Source organism: Sorex fumeus, unplaced genomic scaffold (genome assembly GCF_029834395.1).
Source record: "Sorex fumeus unplaced genomic scaffold, SorFum_2.1 ptg000006l, whole genome shotgun sequence".
NCBI lineage: Eukaryota > Metazoa > Chordata > Mammalia > Eulipotyphla > Soricidae > Sorex > Sorex fumeus.
Window position 1 is genome coordinate 35,704,778 of NW_026606063.1, and position 21,961 is coordinate 35,726,738.

General features: G+C 41.6%; 1 protein-coding gene across 5 annotated transcripts in view; it reads right to left on the reverse strand.

The window, feature by feature from the left end:
- Positions 1–21,961, reverse strand: part of SNTG2 (syntrophin gamma 2) — a 440,849-nt gene that overhangs the window by 6,247 nt on the left and 412,641 nt on the right. For 4 of the 5 annotated variants that reach the window (XM_056124862.1, XM_056124854.1, XM_056124872.1 and 1 more), the window contains one exon: positions 15,165–15,275. The exons of the other annotated variant lie outside the window; for it this stretch is intronic. In XM_056124862.1, the coding sequence (XP_055980837.1) occupies positions 15,165–15,275 (111 nt within the window). The remainder of the gene's footprint in view (positions 1–15,164; positions 15,276–21,961) is intronic. 5 annotated transcript variants of the gene reach the window in all.

Genomic DNA, 21,961 nt, shown 5'->3' on the forward strand with positions numbered 1-21,961 from the left:
TCGACAAACTAAATTTACCTTTTCATGATAAAAAAATCAACTAGAAGCAGAGGAAGTTACTTCAGCTTAATAAAAGATATATATGAAATGTGCAAAAATTAAACTTGAAACTTACTAATCCAGGAACTCAATGACAAATACATGATTTCATGTATGTGAGATGTCTAACTAGCCAAACTCACAGAAACAAAATGGAATAGTGGGGGAAAGGGTGCAGAGACGCTGTTCTCTGGCTAGAGTTTCAATTGTGCAAGATACAGACATTCTGGAGATCACAATGCATAAACAATGTAAGTGTATCTGACACTATTAGACCACACACTGATAAAAACCATTAAGGGAATAGATGTTATATCATTTATTTTTCACGAAAGTACTTTTATCATAAAAAGATAGGATTCTGAATTCTGGAATGCTCAGATGACGTCCCAGAGCACACTGTTGATGGCACAAAGGCACCAACACTCAGAAAGGGAGATGGAAACCAGCTGGTACGCATGCTCTGTGTGGGCACTGCTTGGGCCCTGTGCTCAGGACAGCACTCCAGGACATGCCTTTCCCTGATGCAGATGGGAAACAGGCTGAAACCTTCCAATAAAACCAACAGCCTGGAAGCAAGACTATACCAGGACTCTGCTAGGCTAGAGTCCATGGTATTTCTACTCAGTCATGTGTGCACATTTAAACAGTTTTCAAGTTCAAAGTGCTTTCACTCATGCAACAGTTCAGCCAACTACATTTCTAACACGTGGCACTGTCTGGATGAAAACCGCATCCATATAGACAAGAAAGCTGACGGTGGAGTGGAAGGGGAAGGTAGTGGGGTAGAGAAGGAACCACTATGTTGTTCTATACTCCACAAATGAGTGCTGTCCTTCTTTGTCTGTCCCTCTCTTTCTAACTCATTTCATTTAGCACGATACTCTCTCCATGTCTATCCATTTATAAGCAAATTTCATAACTTCATCTCTCCTGATGGCTGGAGGAATCTGTCAGGATGGGAGATGTGTGCTGAAAGTAGATAACGAACCAAATATGATAGCCTCTCAGTATCTGTATTGCAAACCGTAATTCCCCAAAGTAGAGAGGGAGTATGGGGAATATTGTTTGCCATGGAGGCGGGGGAGAGGATGGGGTGGAATGGGGGGGGGGGCATACCGGGGATAATGGTGGTGGGGAATGTGCACTGGTAGAGGGATGGGTGTTTGATCATTGTGTGATTGTAACCCAAACATGAAAGCTTGTAACGATCTCAGGGTGAGTCAATAAAATAAAAAAAAGGAGGAACCACTATGACAATGATAGCTGGAAATGATGACAATGATAGTTGGAAATGATCACTCTGGATAAGAACTGCATGCTGAAAGTAGGTAAAGGAAAAACTATGATAAGCTCTCAGTATCTGCATTACAAATTATAATGCCCAAAGAGAGAGAGAGAGAGAGAGAGAGAGAGAGAGAGAGAGAGAAACAGAGAGACAGAGAGAGACAGAGTCAGAGGGAGACAGAGACACAGAGACACAGAGAGAAAGAGAGAGAGAGAGAGTGAGAGGGAGAGAGAGAGAGAGGGAGAGAGAGAAAGAGAGAGAGAGAAAGTGCCTCCCACAGAACAGAGGCAGGCTGGGGGTGGGAGTTGTGGCAAAAGGGAAACTGGGGTCATTGGTGGGATGGAAATGTACACTCGTAGAGGGATGGATGTTGGAACATTGTATGACTGAAACCTGATCATGGGGCCAGAGTGATAGCGAAGCGGGTAGGGTGTTTGCCTTGCACGTGGCTGACCTGGGTTCGATCCCTGGCATACCATATGGTCCCCCAAGCACCACCAGGAGTAATTCTTGAGTGCAGAGCCAGGAGTAACCCCTGACCATACTGGGTGTGACTCAAAGAAAAAAAACAAACCTGATCATGAAGTTCTGGAAAGAAAAGTAAAGAAAAAAGGAAGGAAGAAAAGCAAGCAAGCTGAGGGTGAGAGAACTCAGACCCCTGGAGGCTGGGCAGCTGCCATCAAATGCCAGCCTGTTTTCTCCCTTCCTGCCAAGCACTTCCTACCACACACTTTCCTCTCCCACATATTTGTTCAAACAATTTTGGTTTCTAGAAAATACATATTTCATAGCAGCTGCAATAATGATTTCAACTCTGATCTACAGTTGGGCACAATGATCAACTTCCCTGAATCTGACTACCCTAAACTTTTCCCTAATTAGGTAAAACTTTTAGGGAGCCATGAGGTTCTATGCTGCAGTCGTCAAAAATGAGTAACGAGGTCACCCACACTTGAGCAAACATTTTTCTCTCCCAACCCTTACTCTCAGGCAGGTGCCATCTGTCATGCGAGTGACACTTTCAATCAACACAGAGATGCTAATATCACCCGCATGTCCTCAATAAATCTCCTCCAGTAGAAGTCACATTCTTTACTGAACTATCTGTATTTCCACCTCGGTGCACATATTGCCAGACATTTGTCAAAAATGTCTGTGAGGTGATTGACGTCCCTTGCGAAGAACAGCAGTCATCCGGGGTTTGCGCTTTCCCTAATTGTCATCTAATGACCCTATGCAAGAGGGGAGAACTGTGAAGTGTATAACCACTTAAGAGAACAGTTTCCACTCAGGTGAAGAAATTCTCTTCAAATATACTCACTCAAAGCCAGTCAGGCCTCATCACTATCCCCTCCTGCTGACTTCAGTTGGAGGGGCTTGGTGACTTGATTTCAGGCCAGATCTATACCTGAAATATGTCATTGTTAAGCCAATGAATGATATCAAGGAGACACTATAAGGTTATCTGGAATAACCACATTCTATAATATGATAGAACACGTACGCATGGTCTATCTGCAAGGGTCTCAGATCTGACCTGACCACTTTTTGATATTTTGGTTTTGAACATAATAATTCTGGACCACCAGGTGGAGAAACACATTCCCTGAGTCTTGAATATTGGTTCTTCCACTCACTGACTCTACACCCCACCTGGCAGACCCTGGGGACTGTGATCACAGGACCTGCCAACCCCTGTTGTAAAAACAGCCTGCAGGGAGGTTACCAACACTCTAACCACTGGCTAGCAACATTTCTGAAGATTCTATATGTGGCAATCCATGAGACTGTGGTCCTAGGGTAAATCATAAGAGTGTGGCCCAACCACCAACCATAATAATACAAGAGGAGTCAGTTATGTGGAAACTGTCATTACCATGTAGCACTTGTTCCTGGGAAGCAGTGAGAGAGACAATCTAGTGAGTTGGGCTGGGTATAGATGACCCAGTCAGTGGACCAAGTGCCCTATTAATGCAACAATTTACTGTCCACTTCTTTGGAAATTTACCTGGGGTTGCCTCTCCTCTCTGTCTGATTCAGATTCATTGGGTTGCACTCAAAAGATTTACCTTCCGTCAATAAATTGCTCATCTGTAACCTTTAAAGGTTACTCTATAACTCACCTCTGCATGCCCGGCACTGGGCCGTGAAAGCGCCTTGGCTATTTCTCTGGCTCACGTTTTTAAACCACCTTTTCCCCTTCAGCACATAATGAAATCATAACTTCATAAATTTTATTTATACTAAAGCTCAGCATTATTACCCTGCCAGGATACTCAAAAAATCTGACGACTCCAAACAGCCCAGAATCTATCACTTGTGCCTGCTTCACTTTCCCCAGAGGCATGCATTTTAGAGGTGAACCCTTGCTCTAGGTAAAGTCGTTTTTGCAAAGTACAGTCCATATCCTGAGTAGCAGCTCCAGAGTTTTCAGATACAGCAAGGAGCCTGAAAAGCACCAGGCCCCCCTTTTCCCCCTGGTTATGCAAATATTTTATTTGGAAAAGTATGAATTCTAAATACACGAAGTCTCATACTTACTTTACAACAAAGTGAATTTTTTAAAAGTCATAGAACAGAAGTTCATCCATTCATAATTGCTGAAAAGTGGAAGCAAAAATATTGCAGTACAAAAAAAGACTTTTTCAGGTTGTTTTAAGCAAAAATAATTTAGAAGCGCCTGTAAGGCAGGTACTAATTCTTGCCGGTCAGACACAGGTCACTTGAGTGTCTTTGACCTTGTGTACAGAGGTATACTTATGGCACTGGGCTTATTTTTTTTTAATGATGACAGTTGAAAAGCCTATGAAAAATAATATATATCTTTTTTCAGAAGCATGTGAACATTTGTTTCCACCTTCTCACTAAAGACATATAACACTTAGCATCACTTTCTCACTTTTCATTATGAATGTTAACTGTGTTTCTTTGGAACAAAATCTTCAGTCTTCACTCAAGTCCTAAGTGCACATAGGTGGGCACTTAACGCAGCACCCCATCTCATGCCCTTTTGGTAAGTTTCAGTCTTTCCAGATACAACATATTTTATTGTTTATAGCTTGCCAACCCCTAGGAAGTTTTGGAGAGAAGAGTAAAAGGGCTAATAAAAATAGACTGGACCATCTGGAGAGCTTTGTTCAGGCTGCGAGGAAGACTGTCCAGGGGTGCCATGCTGTGGGGTGACCTACAACCACTTCCTTCCACAAGTTTTCCAAGTACGCTCTTTGTCACAGGTCCATCATAATTAAAATGTTTGTGGGCAGTCTCTTTCCAGAAGAACCCCTTTTCTCCCAGTACAGTAGATTCTAGTGATTTCCCTTAAAGGGAAACTCATCTGGAGGGGAGTGAAAGAGGAACCTGGGGGTACAAACAGATACTCAGGAAATGCACAATAGTCAAAATTTGGAAATAACCCAAGTGTCCAAGAACAATGGCTGAATAAAGAAATTATTGTGGTATGTACACAGTAGAATACGTATGACTCAGTTATCAGGAAAGATAGAATCAGGCCATTGACTCGTTACATGGATGGGTCTGGAATATCATGAACCAGCAGGGGAGGGACAGATACAGATAGTCTTTTATATGTGGAATATAAAAAAAAAAAACACAGTAAGGGAATACAAAAAGTCAAAGGCAGCTAAACTGAAGAGTTGGCCTACAGAACTGAGTTTACCTGGGGGTGAGGGTGGGGCTGAAGGGTTGAAACATGAGGTGTCCTTGGGGCATTGATAGCAGGAAGCGGACACTTTCCTGCGGAGAGGGTAGAACACTGTATGCATAAACCCTTTCATTAGCAGTTGGATAAATCACAGCACTTAAGTTAAATAAATAAATAAAACAGGGGAAAAGAAATGCTCCAGAATCTGGAGCTTCCTATTGCCTTCCGAGAATGTAAATGTAAATGACTTATTTTTTCTTGAGGAAATTAAAATCATTAAAAAAAATCTTTACACAGATATCATCATTCATTATGCAAAAAGGCCTCAAGGAGCTGGGGGAGGGGAGGGGAGCACAGAAATGACTCTGAGGAGCCTACTGGGTTCTGGTGAGAACCACAGCCATGAAATCTCTTTCAATACCAATTTTGTCTGGTTCCATAATGTTCTTCATAATTGAGCAGAAGCTGGTGACAGGGGCTCACGTTGACATCTGAGACTCTAGTTCAGAAGTATGGGACTGGGCTCCCCAAACGGCTCAGAGAGGCTTCCTGAAGCAGCTTTATCCACTGAGGCACCTGGGTAAGTGGATCTTAGGTCCTTGGCGGTCCTGTGAGCCTAGAGAACCTGCAGCCTTTGCTCAAATTAAGAAGCAGATAACCTAGAGCTGGGGTCTTCTCTGGAAACAACCTCTTCACAGAAACTGTCTTCAGGCGGGGCAAACCTCCAGAGGCCAGGCTTGACCCCTGAAGTCATTCTCTGTTCTTTTGAAGCTTCTCTCTGCCTGATGCCTCAGGCAAAGAAAAGAGGTTCCTAGTTTGCCCCATTTCCCTTAAAATTTACAGTTCTGTACATTCTCCATGCATACGTGATCAAATTTGATCTTTCTCTCTCCAATGCATCGGTATGATAGTCTTTGTTATTCACCCAGCTTCAGAAGAACCAGGACAGAGGGGATTTTGCTTGGATTCTCACTAGCTACTTCCTCTTAGGGCAGGAATCAAAGCCCTCTCACCTTCAGACCAGCCCGACAGAGCTGCCCATCCCCCTGCCCCATAAAATACCTGGGCTTTTATGATTCCAGTGCCTAACCAGGTGGGCTTCTTATTGTCTGCCCCCACTCAGTCCTTCCTCTCTCCCACACAGCTGTCTGCTGCATGCTGACGCAGCTCTTGTTCTTGGTGGAAGCTAAAATACTCCTTTTCTTACTGTGCTATCATTTAAGGTAGAGAGAGACACAACCAAAGTAAGTGAATCTATATTCTGATGGACAGTAATGCGCATAATGGAAGAAACAATTTGGATGCCAGGCAAAAGTCAGGGTCAAGAGCAGCTAAGTTCCCTGGGGGAATGAGGACTGTCCCTGCCCTCCCAACCCCCCACCCCATCCTCCACCAGCAGGAGTTTGGAAGGAGCAGAGCCCCAGGGGCCTTTGGGATCCCAGACAGATCTCCCCTTTTCCATCTAGATGCCTCACCTTTGTTGTAGTTTAGGCTTGGGCCACTGCCAGGCTGGTCTGAGGAGAGAAGACCCAGCTGGGTGAGGCTGGGGCGAACAGAGCTGTACCCAGACAGGGCTGGATTTGATGCAGAGCCCACCCTGCTTACTACCTGCCAGGAAAATCAAGTGGCCAGATGAAGTAGAGTTCACTATGACTATCCAGGTAAATGTTTCCACAGTAGGGGAGTAAGGAATGACCTCTCAGTGGGTACTTTTTTTACTCTTATTAGATGAGTGAATTTAAAAAAAGCACAGTACTGAATACCTTGATTTATATTGATTAGGCCCTCCAAACAGCCTTTTATTTTGCAGATAATCTCCCTTCTAAAGTTGTTGTTGGATTAAAAGAAGAGAAAAAGACTTGGGTCAGAGAGATTTTATAGGGATTAAGGCTTGCCTTGTCCACAGTTGACCCCAGTTAGATTTCTGGCACCACATATGGTTTTCTGAGCACTGTCAGGAGTACTTCCTGAGAACAGAGCCAAAAGTAAGTCTTGAGCACTCCCAGATATGCCTCCCAAACAACAACAACAAAAAAACGAGACAGGAAAAACAAAAAGCCTAAGCAAACCCGAGCCATTTGGACCTTGGCAGACCACTTCCACTGCCAGGGACTTTGTAATCAGAGGGTAATGGCTCAACCTCTGCTTCTCCAAAAGAGAGTTGGAAATTTGGGTCTTTGGAAAATAGAACACTAACCAAGGAAATGTTGGACAGAGGCCTGATGCAGAGAGGCCTGAACTGATACCTCACTGGATTCTCTCTGATTAAACTCCCCCTGAGCCCTTACAAATGGATTAAGATGAAATGAGATGCAATTGTTTGGGGTTGGAGCCATAGTGCAGTAGGCAGGGCATGTTTCTTGCAAAAAACAAGTAGGGTTTGATCCCTGACATCCCATATGGTCCCCAGAGTCCCACCAGGAGTGATTCCCGAACAAAAAGGCAGGAGGAACTCCCCAGCATTACTGGGTATGATCCCCAAACCAAAAAGAGATGAAATGAGATACTACTTGTAAAACCAGTTATAATACAAACACTGTCTAGACAAATCTGTTACCACTTTAGTGCCAGCTCCTCCTTCACCTGCAAAATGGGCATATTTTTTTCTGGGAACAAAGAGAAGAAAGTTTACTACAATCTGTTCTATGCAAATATTTCCATGTTAATTCAGCGTATTAATCATAATCAATGAAAGAACGACTTTTCCTTCAGGAAAGAAAGTCAATCACAAAAACTAGTGTGCTCTTCTAGTTGATTCAAGTAATGATTAACACAGTCATGTTCAATTGTAGAGCAACAAATCATTTAATGTCAAATTGGCTGTTCGTTGTTTTTTATGAATTGCATCATTTTGGGTAAACATAGGCAATTACTTGAGAATGATTTCCTGTTATGCTCTTCTCAGCTGGCAGCACAAGGATCATGTCTCTGTTAAAAGATGCCACGTACAACAGCATTTTGTTATTTACTATTTATTAAATTCTAGCGGGCTGGAGCAATAGCACAGCGGGTAGGGCATTTGCCTTGCAGGCGGCCGGCATGGTCGGCCCAGGTTTGATTCTTTGCCCCTCTCGAAGAGCCAGGCAAGCTACCGAGAGTATTTTGCCCACATGGCAAAGCCTCGCAAGCTACTCATGACGTATTCCATATGCCAAACACAGTAACAACAGGTCTCACAATGGAGATGTTACTGGGCCCGCTTGAGCAAATAGATGAACAGTGGGAAGACAATGCTACAGTGCTAAATTCTAACAGGAGAAAACAGCTCCCTGGAATACAGAGAGAAACTACAACAGAACACGTGAAGAATTTCCACTCCAATAATAGGAAAGGTTTGCTCTTCATACTCTAGGAAGGATTAACAATGACATTTAATAAACAGGATGCTGGGCAATATCCCATTTACTTATTATATACCAGGTCTGTCACCTGTGTGCATATTCTGTATCCCCTCCTGTTTTCTAGGTAATAGCAGCAGTGTCCCATGGGTCTTTGAATAACTTCTCCAGATTAACTGAATTTAGCAGATGTGTTAACCAGATCAGCAAATATAATAGATGTAAGATTCTAGCGGGCTGGAGCGATAGCACAGTGGGTACGGCTTGCAGGCGGCCAGCATGACCTCTCAACTGCACAGAAAAATCATCCATGGTCACCTGGGCTTTAACAGTTACCCAGATTTCTCTGAGGAAGAAGAGAGGAGACTACTTAGTGTTGGGTCCACACCCCCTTCTTGCAGAGTGGGAGATAAATGAGGCACTTCCCATCACTGCATTTGGGGTGAGCTTCCATTTGTTCAAAATTTTGCATCATGTTCCAGTGTGTAACTTTCCAGATGCAAAGCCTCCTCTTTGGTATTGCCAGTGAGTTTGTTCACATGAAAAATGTCGGTGGGCGAGCAGAAATCTGCAAATCCTTTCTTTCACCCTATAAACTCTGAAATGTGTGGGCAGATTAAATTCATTTTTCCCAAGAAATGACCCCTTTCGTATTAAGGATGGCTATGGAAAATGGGAGCTTGAAGGCAGATTTAATTCTTTCGTTTAATTTACTTTTTACACAAAATCTTGCAGAAAGGGTGCTTTTGGAAATCCTGTAGGAGCTGCTCATTCCTGGGTGTAATAATCAGGCGCCCCACGTGGCTGGGAGACTGTGTGAGCTGTCACTCTCAACTGCACAGAAAAATCATCCATGGTCACCTAAGCACTTTTAAAATGGCCTTTGGGCTGCAGTGGGTGTCTGGTCACTGTGGAATTAAGTGGCTCTCACCAAGCTCAGCCAAGAAGCAGCTTTGTGCAGCTTTTCCTCTTGATATGCATCAGCTTAAAGATCACAAATAAAAAATAAATGACCCATCACAATGCGTGCATCATTTTACTTAGGAGACATGACAAGATTTCCACTCAATTTAAAGGTACACTCAGAGATGTACCATGGCGCCATCTGGAAAAATGCAAACCAGTGTTCGACTACCTATAATGTCAGTGTCAGGTCTGTGCAGGGCCTGAGGTGGCCCTATGGAGACTACAGGTCATGAGGGGGTGTCATTAGTGCCACCTGCTTTGTACCGATTAACTCAGAGCTTGAAACATGATTGCCAATCACCCAAATAATTCAACTAATTGGATTTCATCAAAATTAATAAAATTCGGTGCATCCAAGGTCATTTTCAAGAGAACAGAAAGACAAGCTACAGAATAAGAGAACATATTTCTGTGTCATACGTCTGATAAGAGTCCCACATCCAGAATTTAATAAAAGTCAAATTCTAACCTGGTCCAACTTTAACAGAGATCACTCCTTTAGCAGAGACCTTTAGACACAGAAAATGGCTGAGGAATGTTACAAAGAAGGTAGGTACAACTTCCCAGGACATGAGGCTGAGACACAGAATCAGAAAAGAACAGCACACAGGGGTGACAAAGAGGGCCCAGGCCAGGCTGATAATGAGTCTGAGAAGTCAGAGCTATGATGGGAACAGTTTTTTTGTAGACTGTTTTAAGGAGTGAGCATTTATTGATTGTCTTAGGAGCTGATAACCAGCCGGTTGTGTTTCTTTTTGTAGACAAGCCACCATCTTTATCCTGAAAATAAAGACTGCATAAAAGGAGATTCCAGGCCTATGAGAACGCTGCTCAATGCTACCCATGTAGTTGCTGCAGCTATAAAGTGAGTGCTGAGGTTTCCCCAGCATTTCCCAAAACCTGCACTCAGGGAGAATCAAGCTTCCCATTTACAAGTCAGTCTCTAAGATCTGCTTTGAGCTCACACAGGTCTATCTTTCCCAGCTCCACATCCTGGGAAATTGCCTAACATCTCCACTCTGAACTATTTCTAACAAGTAGGCAATGACATGACATGGTGTTTTCTACTGCCACTGCTGAGAGAGGGAGTTCAACTATGTTTTTCTATTAGTGTGAATAATATGGTTTTGTGAACATGGCCTCCATACACTCAACCAAAATAAGAATGTTTTTGAAACTGTCTAGCTAGCTCAGCAACCTCGTTTCTGGAATGAGCCAACTATTAGCCGGCAGCAAAAGCTCCAAAAGAGGGAAAAGAAAAAAAGAAAGAAAAAGTTTTAAGGGAGAGTTAAGTGAGGAAAGGAGGGAGGGAGGAGGGAGGATGAGAGAAAGGAAGTAAGGAAGGATGGAAGGGAGGGAGGGAGGACAAGGTAAGTGATTTTTTTTTTGCTTTAGCTTCCTTGAGAATAATCATAATACAGAGCCTATCTGATTTGTCTGGGAAGTGAGATATACTGTAGTATACCTTATTCTTTCTTTGTTCAAGCTCTTCCTGCTTATACTCATCTTCACGAGGAACATGGCTGGTGCTCTGGGAGACAGGGAACTTTCTCTGATGAGGCTTTGCCTTTGGTGGGGGCCCACCACTCCCTGCTTTCTGAAACAGGTCTTCAATACCATCAGTTCTATCAGTAGCAAGGGCTGTGGCGTTCATGGTTTTGTTTTATTTTCAGAGAAATCCCAAACTCCCCTTTCAGCAACCACCAGATTTATTAGTTTGACCTTTTAATTTTTAAGTGTAAACTTGTGCCTGTGTTTTTATGTCTTTATTCTGCCATGTTCCTCATATTTGATGGGCTCTCTGAAGGCTGAGGAATTATTGTCAGTGAAGTTATCCTCACAGAGAATCAGGGATGAAAATCACATGCCACTGCTTTCTTTTCCTAAAGATGTAATTGTTCTTCATTAATCTATAGATTGTCATAAATGGTCAGTGTGTGTATCATGGAGATGTGTGTATACATATATATACATATGTATATGTATATACACACATATATGTATGTCTGTGTCTGTGTTTCTGTGTGTGTGTCTGTGTGTGTATGTTTTGGAGCCATACCTGGTGGTGCTCAGAGCTTACTGCTGGCTCTGTGTTCAGGAGTCTCTCATGGTAATCTCACAGTGATGTTTGGGGAATGGAAAAATATGCGATGGTGCCATGGATCAAACTGCAGTCACTGTATTCAAGCAAGTGCCTTCACACCTGTACTATCTCACTGGCACAAGAAATAAGCTTAGATCATTTTAATGATGATCCAAATAGCTTTTTCCTTAGAATCTCATACAATTATTATTAAAGTATTTGACATTATTTTATTTTCTTCATTAATTCATTCATGAACTTAAAAATTAATGTATTAAGTGCTGAAGGTAAAAAAAGAAAAAAAAAAGACTGCACTCTGAATACTCAGTATAGAACCAGGAAGAAAAATCATAAAAAATGTAGAATACAAATCAACTCACGTAGAAGAAAAATAAAAATACTAAAAGCAGCCGAAGAAGGGTACCAGCTCCAACTTAGTCTTTGTCATCTAACTGCAATTCCCATTTCTAACACGAGGTCACATCAGGGGGAAGTGAATTCTTAAACAAATAGTTTATTTTACACATGTGTATCTATAGTATGTTTGTTGGTTTTGTTTTGTTTATGCATTTTAAATTTCAGTTTGGGGACTACTCCTGATGATGTTGGGGTTGCATCTGGTTCTGTGTTCAGTGGCTGCTTCCGGCATGGTTTGGGGACCATCTGGGGAATCTGTGAAGGAGACCATGAGCAGGGAGTGTGTGAGGGATTGAGCCTGGCCCTTCCAGATGAGAAGACACACTCAGTCTGTTGTTTACCTAACTCACCGGTCAGGTAAAAAGAAGAGAAATGGATAAGTGGGCTGGAGTGAATATACCATGGATAAGGCACTTATCTTGCATGCAGTCAACCCAAATTCAATACCTGGCACCCGAGATCCACCACGGGTGATGTTTGAGTACAGAGCCAGGAGTAAGACATGAGCATTGCTGGATGTGGCCCCCAAACAAAGAAACAAAAAAAAATACTGCAAAACCAAATATTCAGCCATTGAGATTATAACAGGATTGGCCAAAGTAATATTTTTGAAAAAAAACTGCATTTTAGGAATAAATATTCCACCCTATGTCCCCAAAGCCAAGATTCTTTAGAATCCCAAAGCCAGAATCTTTCAGCAAAGTTTCTGTGGCTCCTTGGGCTCTATTGACTAAGGTAGTGCTCTGGTGAAATATTCAGTAAGATTTTTCAATCAGATTAAATTAAAAGTGTTTGGTTATTACTCATTTAGCTCGAATGCCAAGCAATAGGAATATAGCTTTCTCTGAAACTCTTAGCTAATTGGTGTTAGGGCAATAAAATGTTCCAGATCGCTAATAAAAACAAAATACTGCTCACTACCAATATTTGCAATAGCTTTGACCCCAATTCAGAATTCAGTCCCAGGCTTTATTTAGGTCAAACATCAACTCCAGAGATTCTCAAGGGAAAGATTCTGTGATGTGCATTTTCTACTTAGCTCTCCATCTCCTAAGTTTTATAAACACACAATTTCTGTTCAAAGACAGTTTCTTGAAATGACCATTACAGTCTATGCACTATTGATTCCTGGCCCTCTGAAGAGCTATTTCTACAAAGGCAGAAGGTAATGAATTATATTTATCCTCACACGCATTTTCCCTGAGTCACATTTCCACATGGACCTTGACAAGGCTCTGGAAGGGGCTGAGCAAATGCTCACCTAGTCCAAGTTTACCTGCCTCTAATTCAGACCCCTTTAGATCCCGGCCTTCCTTTCATCCTATAATCCCCAGAGGACTATCAGAGTTGCTGTCGGTAGTCTGGAGTCTGGTGAAGAGGGTGTGGAAAGAGATATGTGTTTAGTTTGGGTTTTGGGATGCACTTACACATCTCACACTCATTTTTGTAGTTGGATGATTGCATTTGCATTTACAAGTTATTTCTTTTCTCTACAGAGATGCTGGCAAACTAAGTTTAGACCCTGAAAAATCCTGTAGGCTCTTCCTGTGGCCTCTACGAACTTTAATGGTTCTCTTATTTTACATCAACTAAAAATGGAAATGGAGCCTGTCAAAACCAAAGTGACGCAAATAAATTCTTTCAAAACCTGTTTCCAGATTAACATAACATATTTCAAATTGTTCATCTTAGATTAATAGTGCTTCTGCTCCCTTGGCTCACACAGATTACCAGCTAAGCATTCAAATAAAAAAGTACGTTTATGTCTAATGAAATGGACGATTCTAATCAAAAGGATATTCAAATATCATATAAGATTCCCAAAGCACATGTGCTAGGAACTTCACTGTGACAGTCTCTGGAATTCCCCTAAACACAAAACCCTCAAAACTCAGGGGTAAACTGGCTTTCCAAAAGATGCCCCAGCTTTTACATAGAACATACTGGATTAAAAGCATTTCAGAACTTAAAGAGAAAGATTGCAATGCTCTCCAACCCTCCCCTTTCATCATAGACTTCCAGAGTTAAAGCAGCAAATAATCAAAAGAAAAAAAAAGTTTCAGTATTACTCTGGAGAGTCATGTCAATGAAAGTAAAATACCAAATGTATAGTTTGATCATTTTAAATTTATTCCTCACCTTCCTGACTTCTGGCTCAACTTTTGGGATCCCTAGTGGAGAGTGTCCCATGGGCTTGTTCAGTACACAGGGACAGTGCCTTGCTCCCTACCCCAGCCCAGAAGCCTGAGTCCTTCCTAGAATGGCTTCCCCATTACACAACTCATGAACCAATAGCCTCAGTAGTGGTTATTTTGGCTTATCATTTTTATCCATTTGCGCAGATGAAAAGTGCAAGAAGTTCTGAAAATTTCCAGTTAGTAAAAAATAAATACAAAAACACCATGGCATGACATTCAGTAGAGATGGCAAAATGGTGCTAAGCACTTGGACAGAATATGTCCTGTGATACATACCATCAGAGAAAAGGCACATCCAGTGTTGACAATCTATTTCTACACAAAGAGTTTCATGGTTCTTACACTCATGCTTTTTCTATATTTTTCTTTTGTGAGCTGAATTTAACTTTTAAGGTGTCTTTAATGTACATGAAAACAGGCTGATTGACAACATTTACACATAAAATATAAAAAAAATCAATAACTGAGCGTAAAATGACAGTTTGATGCCAAAACAATGTAATTGTGTCTAAGATCTTTTCAATTCATAGAGAATTTTTTCTTAACATAGAATCATGAACTAGATACAATTTTTGTAAAATCATATCTTTAAATTTTGACTTATTATATTTGGTGGCTTCCCAAGTGGTACTCGGGTGACCTGGGGATCCCCATCGGCAATTCTCAGCCAAGTAGGTTGCTGGTTCAAACAAGAGCCCGAGAATGTGATGCTGCTCATGTTCGCAGTGGGAGGATTACCTGGGAAGTGCTGGGACCCTCCAGAGTTGCAATGCTGGATGCTTGGGGGACCCTTGCAGTGCTCAGAATTCCAGGTGGAATGCACACTAGGCCTGAGATTTAACAGCTATACTATTTCCATGTCCTCTATTGTGCATATTAAAAGACTGAGTTCCTGCTAATATTTACAAAGATTTATACACCACAGATTTACAAAGAAATCTGTAGTGTCTAGTAGACAAAGGATATTTTTCCATAATTGTAAGTTTAGGATCAAAACATCTTCACTAAAAAACACAGCAAAAATTCTCTGACATCCTTTTCTTTAGGTAAGAAAGGTTCCTACTGCAGGGATGAAAGTTTTTTGTGTCTGCAGATGGACTGGAAATTTCCATCTGCTGACTTGTTGAGATTTTACTTGGTGTGGCTGCATGGCAGAGTAAACTATGTTCCCTACCTTCATCTCAATTTGTTTGGTGTCTAGATTCTGAAATAGCAGCTTTACTCGAGTTTTTCCATCATCAGAAGATCCCTTAAGTTGGGAGAATTTAAATCTCCAGAGCACATTCTGTAAAGGAATGAAAGTAATTAGTGATTTAGAAATGAGAGCTTGTTTATTTAATCAATATCCAGTCATACATTAATCTATCTCAATAAATTATATAATCTATCTCGATAAATTTAGACATTAGCTTAATCTTCTTACCTTCAATGAGACTGTGGAATTTATTAGAATCCTCACCTTGTTAATTTTGTCTAAGTAAACCAAACTCACACCACCAGCTTCCTGACCCACCCCTGTCAATTGGAGCCAACTATCTGATGCCATGAAATCCTTAGCCTTTATCCATCCTCTATGCTGTTCTGGGTTAGTTCATAAGTATCTTAAGAAACATAGCTAGCTCCCTTTTTAAAGGAACTTTAAAAATCCAATATTAAGACTAAAAAGTCCAGTTCTTGCTATAGTACATGTAATAGAGACTATGCAGATAAGATGCAGATAAGATGAAACTTTTCATCCTGATTGACATGATAACCTGCTGGGGTTATGTTCAGATAATTTAACAGTTTCTCCTGAACTCTGATGAAAAATGTAGATAATATTAGCTCTTAATACTATTGCAGAGCTGCATTTAATGTTGGCTAAGATACTTTAAAGATTCTCTTTAGTAAGGAAAAGGACTGCACAAATAAAATGTAATGGCTGTCTTTTATAAAGGATCGTCTTTATTTATAGACACTCTTTATAATAAATCTTTATCTTCCCAGAAAAACACAATGGAGAACAGAATTAATTATGTTTTAGAAAACTATAGGCTGAATTTCTAATTTTATAGAAAGATTTAAATTGAAATAATTGATTTCCTTTCTTCTCTGTCATAAGAGGTAAAATATTGGGACAAGGGAGGATGTTTCAGAAGATTAAACCCATTTGAACCCAACTAATTCATTCATGCTTGCCATAGAGACCATAACATACATGACCCCATCTTTTTTTTTCTTTTTGGGTCACACCTGGTGATCTACAGGGGTTACTCCTGGCTCTGCACTCAGGAATTACCCCTGGCGGTGCTCAGGGGACTATATGGGATGCCGGGAATCGAACCTAGGTAGGCCACATGCAAGGCAAATGCCCTACCCGCTGTACTATCACTCCAGCCCTGATCCCATCTTTTTTGAGTGTTCATGAAATCCCATGTCCAGAAGAACCATTCCCATACTTTATAAGAGCTGGGACAGTCTCTGAAAACATTCCATGTCTCATCTGACATTGAAAGTGCCCTCTTTCTGATTTTCCTATGAAGGAATCTACAATCCTGTGTCTGTCATCAGCTTAGATATGGTGCTCTCAAATTCCTCATAACCCAAGCAAGAATCACCAAGCAAGAGTAGAACAGTGTTTGGTTTAAGCTGATCTATGAAGAAGAGTTTCCTAGTGCCTTAATATTGTTAAAAAAGAAATTTAGAAACAACATAAGGATGAATATTTCACATAGTATCATGAGTGACTGTTAAAATATTATCCACAAGAAAAACAAGACCTATTATATAGCAGTCTTGTTTGCTGTTAAAGAAATTTAATAAAAGAGCCCATAATAAGTCCTTAAGGTGCATTATTGTTACTTTTTGATCCTTGCATTTACACTGCCCTTCCTCTACTAAGCGAGTGATGATTGGGGGAAAATCCTGCCTGTGAGAAGTGTCACTCACAGCAATTGCTTAAATTTTGGTGTTGATTTTACAAGACAGCCTGGTTTGGGGTGAGGAAGACAGTCCTTTCTGGGCTCCTCAAAGGAACAGGTAGGGATGAAGTTGCTGGGCTGATTAGAGGATGTGTCCCTGCACAGCAGGCTGCTGTGTGGGTGGGTGGACACTGGGCTTTTGTTCTTTTCATCCCTTTCCCTGAGCTACATGGAGCAAAGGAGGTGATGTGAGAAAAAGCTTCAGTGGAGCAGCAATTCTTCTCTAATTATTAATTTTCAAATCACTAATGCTTTGAACTCTTTCTGAACTTTTCTTCCATGTACCTAAAAGCACTAATTTTTCAGGAAACAAAAAGATTTGTCATTTTCATTATAGATGACATTTCTGCACATTTCATCTGAAAGTGGTTCTGTGTAATTAAATTTCAGAACTTGGAGCTTTGGTGCAAAACATGATTGAACTCTCTCGGTCAGACTGTGACCAGCTCTCTGCTCACTGGGTCCAGGGATGCTGACAACTGCCCTGGCTCACGACCCCACCAGGGACACAAATCCATGGGTAAGAGTCCTCCTTTCATCGACAAAAGGTGGGAGGAAATCCTGATTTTGGCAGATAACATAGTTCCGGGGGTTAATGAAGAACAGTTTTATACTTGTGTGTGGCATGCAAAAAAATGAATGTTTCATTTTAACCACTATGTGAGTGAGGGATGATAATCAGTTTTACTTCCTTTGTAACAAATTCGAATGATTAAGATGTTGACAATGGAAAGTAACATTTTAATCCTTCATTGAAACAGCTGCACTAGCACTGCAGGAAGACTTTATGATAAAAGGATGAGGTATCTGGTGGTTTCCCAGCAAAACAACTGGCTTTTTTTTTTCTTTTTCTTTTCCTGCTTCCCTGTAAGGCCTGGAGAATCCCTACCCTCACCAGCCAAGCTATAACCAAGAAGTTCTCTCTTCTCCTACATGAAAGTTAACTCCTCTTCGGTCTGGGGATCATCAAGATGATAGAAAATTTGGAGTTCACATTTTAATTTAATGCAAGTTTAAAAATGAGGCAAGCTTTTTACTATGCCTCCAAGTAATAACTAGAGATGAAAAAGTTCCACTTGGATTCTAGATTTCCAATGGCTCTTCCTTCACCACATCCATTGGCTGCACTCGATTCTGAAACTCAAGAAGGTTCCTAAAGGCTCTCCAGAGTCTTCCACTGCCATAATGGCCAGTTAATGCTTATACTTTCTGGCTATAGAAGTCGGGGGTGTGGCTAGGTCAGAGGGTATAATGTGTGAGGCCTGGGCTCTGTCCCAGCTCTAAAAAAATTTAAAATACTAAATTAAAAAAAAAAGAAAAGAAAAAATAATGGCAGGAGAGATAGTAGAGGGGTTAATTCATTTGCCTTGCATGCGGCCACCTCCGATTGATTCCCAGCACTACATATGCCCCACTGAGCACCACCAGGAGTGATTCCTGAACAAAAAGCCAGGAGCAGCCAATGAGCACCTCCAGACATAAACCAATTCCCCCTCAACGAAAGAAATACATTAAAAAAAATAAAATAAATGGCTCTGACCGAGTTGATTTTGCCTCACAGTGAGCTTGAAAACAGGCAGAACTGCTTCATTTCTAGTACGAAGAAGGTGGGGTGGGGATAGAAAGAAGAGTCTTTAGGTTTAAATAATTAAATAATTATTTAATAAAATAATTTTAAAATGATTAAATAATGATTAAATAATTTTAAAATGATTTGCTGAAAAAAAAATCAAGCTATTAGGGAATGGTCTTCCATTTATTCTGTTAGGGCAGAACCCATTTTTGTGGACAAGCCCCTTTCTCTCGCCTGGCATTCCACCTCTCAGCTTGAGTAACAAGCAGAACAAAGAGCTGTGATGCGAGGCCACGCCCAGGGAGAGTTGTTTCCCTTTGCTGATGGCTAGTACAGGGGAGGGTGATTAGGGGGACACAGCCGCTTCAATCCTTCCACAGGGAGGTCTACGCTGGTGTGCAGCTTATCTTGTGGGCTGCTCTGATGCAGTTGCTGCCTCACTTGGGTCTGGTTTAGGCCCAAGGGTAAAACACAAATGGTCTGATTCAGGACATTAAGTAGCATACAAGAACTAATTATCTTGTGAAAAGAAGCATGGTAAATGACAATCTAAATATTTCTAAACCAAAAAGCCCATTTAATTTCTTTTTTGAAATGACTTACATCAAGGATGATGAGTATGGAGAAAACATAATTTTCATAATTATTAATGGTTTTATTCAGCAATTATTTATTTGATCTATTATTTCACATCAACCTAGAAATCATTGAAAACTCATTTATACAACATTCATAAATGCTACCCTATGTTGAAAGAATGAAGATGTGTCAAAGATCAAAATTGAAAAAGATTTTAAATTAAAACACTGATTAGATTTGGAGCCCAGCTGTATACTTCACAGTATATCTGGGAGAGCTTTTCTCTTTGAAAATGAATTAAAATATTGTAAAGCTAAAGAAATAGATGTAAAGAATACATCTGGAAACAAGGTCTGGAACAACTTTTTTTTTATACGATCATATTTTTTTTTTCCATTTTCATTTACTATCTGAACAGGAAGTGATGATCTAAGTGGTAGAAATTATTGAGATAAAGAAGCAGTTGCATGAAAAATGTTATGTTAACTTGTTCTTACAAAGAAAAATTTATAAAAAAAGGCCCATGTGTCTAGTTGTCTAGTACTGAAATTCTGCTCAGTAGAAATCCTGGTTTAGGGACACTCAGATGAGAAAGGCTGGATGTATCCCCAAAAGGCAGAGGTCAGTCCATGGCTGAAAGTTACGGTTGGGTTTGTCCTCTCCTGCCAGAATCTCTCTTTTCAAACTCTCCCTCCTCACTGGAACACTGGACTCTGAAGATGAGGTCCCTTCTGTGGAGGGACTACACACTTTGTTTAGCAGAAGGAGGAACAAAGAGCCACAAAAAAGCACAGGATAAGTACCAGAGCAGAACTTGGTTCATCTCAAAACACTGAAAACATTATACTTCACACTTCCCAGTCTTCATGGCATCAGGAAATGTGGAACCGATTTAAATTTTATTGGGCGAGTTTAAAGCTAATTCATTTCAAAGAAACGTCCTGGGGCAATGGTCCTAGGTTCATGCATGGGGCCCATACTGTGCAGCCTGTGCTGGGCACAGAGTTTTTAGGGCAGTGTAGGTAGACACATCGAAGGAATCTAAGAGACTAAGAATGCCACTGGACAAGTAAAATCAAGATCTTGTTGTTGGACTACATACGAGATTGAATGCAGAGTCCTGATCCTTTACTCCCTGGAGAACACAGGGGCTCCATCTAAAACCATGCTGCACCTGTGTGGCTGTGGGTCGTGGCTGCGGCACATGAGAGGGGCTAAATATTTCTCGTCAAGTTCTCAGCCCAAGTCAAATGCCTGGATAGTGCCTCCGAGAGCAGAAGGTCTTGGACCTGAAATTCTCACCTTTCATTTTAGTGTGGGCAGGGGGGCTGTGTGTGCTTCTCTTACAATTGCGAGGGACACCCCCGCTTCTCCTGTCCGGTCCCTGTGAAAGGTTGGGTGACTAGTCTAAGATTGATTTACAACAAGAATACCAGGGGAGACCTCACTTAAGGATTCAGTGACCTCTGTTAGTTCCCCAAGAACCTGGCCTGCAAGCCTGGGGCCCTAGAACCAGCTCTGTCCCTGGAAGTCCCTGCCCCCAGCCAGACCTCTGCTCCTACGGGAGGTGAGCATCACAGGCTCACTACAGGCCAGGTTTTGCCCACCACAGACCACATTGCCAACTGTAGCCTAGGAGAGGCCTTCAGGACTCTAAGAGCAGCAATTATAGAAGATGCAAGGGCATGCTTTTCATTTCTGCCCCCCCCACCCCCCCCGCACCCGCCAGTTTTTGGACCACACCTAGCAATGCTCAGGGCTTACTTGACTCAAAATTCAGGGATCTCTGCTGGCGTGCTCAAGGCACTGTATATGATTCTGGATCCAGAACCCAGGTGAGCAACATGCAAGGCAAGCACCCACCTAGTTGTTCTATCTCTCAAGCTACTGGCTGTTCCATCCTGGTACCCCAGAAGGGCCTGCTCTTAAATCAAATTAGTAAAAATCTCAACTCAGGTTTTCTGAAAGACAGGATTACTTGATAATCAAGGCCAAAACAAAAATAGTTCTTAAACAGCTCTGATGATTAACAGATCATGTAGGTATTCTTTTGATTGTGGGAGAACCGCTTTATTGCTTCATTCTCCCAGGGTAAGTGTAACAAGGGTGTGTGGATCTGGCTGAATGTCACACAATGTGCAAACAAGTCAGAGACTTACTCTAGGTACCTGTGGACCAGGATAAAAAAAAGTCACTTGTTGGGGTGGTGGGTTAGGGAGTCAGCTGCCTGCTCATTAGCTAAAGTTGATGCTGGTTGGTTGAATCATCGTAACATACAATACTAGGCCAAGAGACTTTGTTATCATTCTAAACAGGTGGGAGCTCCACTGACTAAACATCTTAGTCTTTTCTGGGAGGAAGCAAATGCCCAAAGACCATCATGAGTTTCTGACTCTGATTCAGAGCAAGCAGCAACCTCCGAGTTATCACATGGGTACCCAAACTTGTGATTTTGGACCAAGAACCATTTTGGTTCTGGGGCTCTCCTAGTTTTGCTGGATGTTTTCCCTGGGTCTATAATTTCTGTCTTCTGAGTGTCAGTCAAATCTTCTCTAGTTCTGAAAATGAACTATGCCTCTAGTCATTTCCAAGAAAATATCCCCGGGAGTCAGTGAGTTTATGGGGTGGGAACCCTGGCCAGGAAGGAAAAGAACACACGTTGAACAGAGGAGCTGCTTCACGGGTTCAGCTGACTCTAGCGACTAATTGAGAGATCATCCACAGGCTTTGTGAGAGGAGCTTGGAAATAGGTATCTGTGAGAAAGGGAGACCTGACAGCTCTGAGGGCTGAGGTGATTCCGTGCAGGATGTCTGGACTTGGGTGGCAGACAGTGCAGGCCTGTGAAATGGACAGCCTGA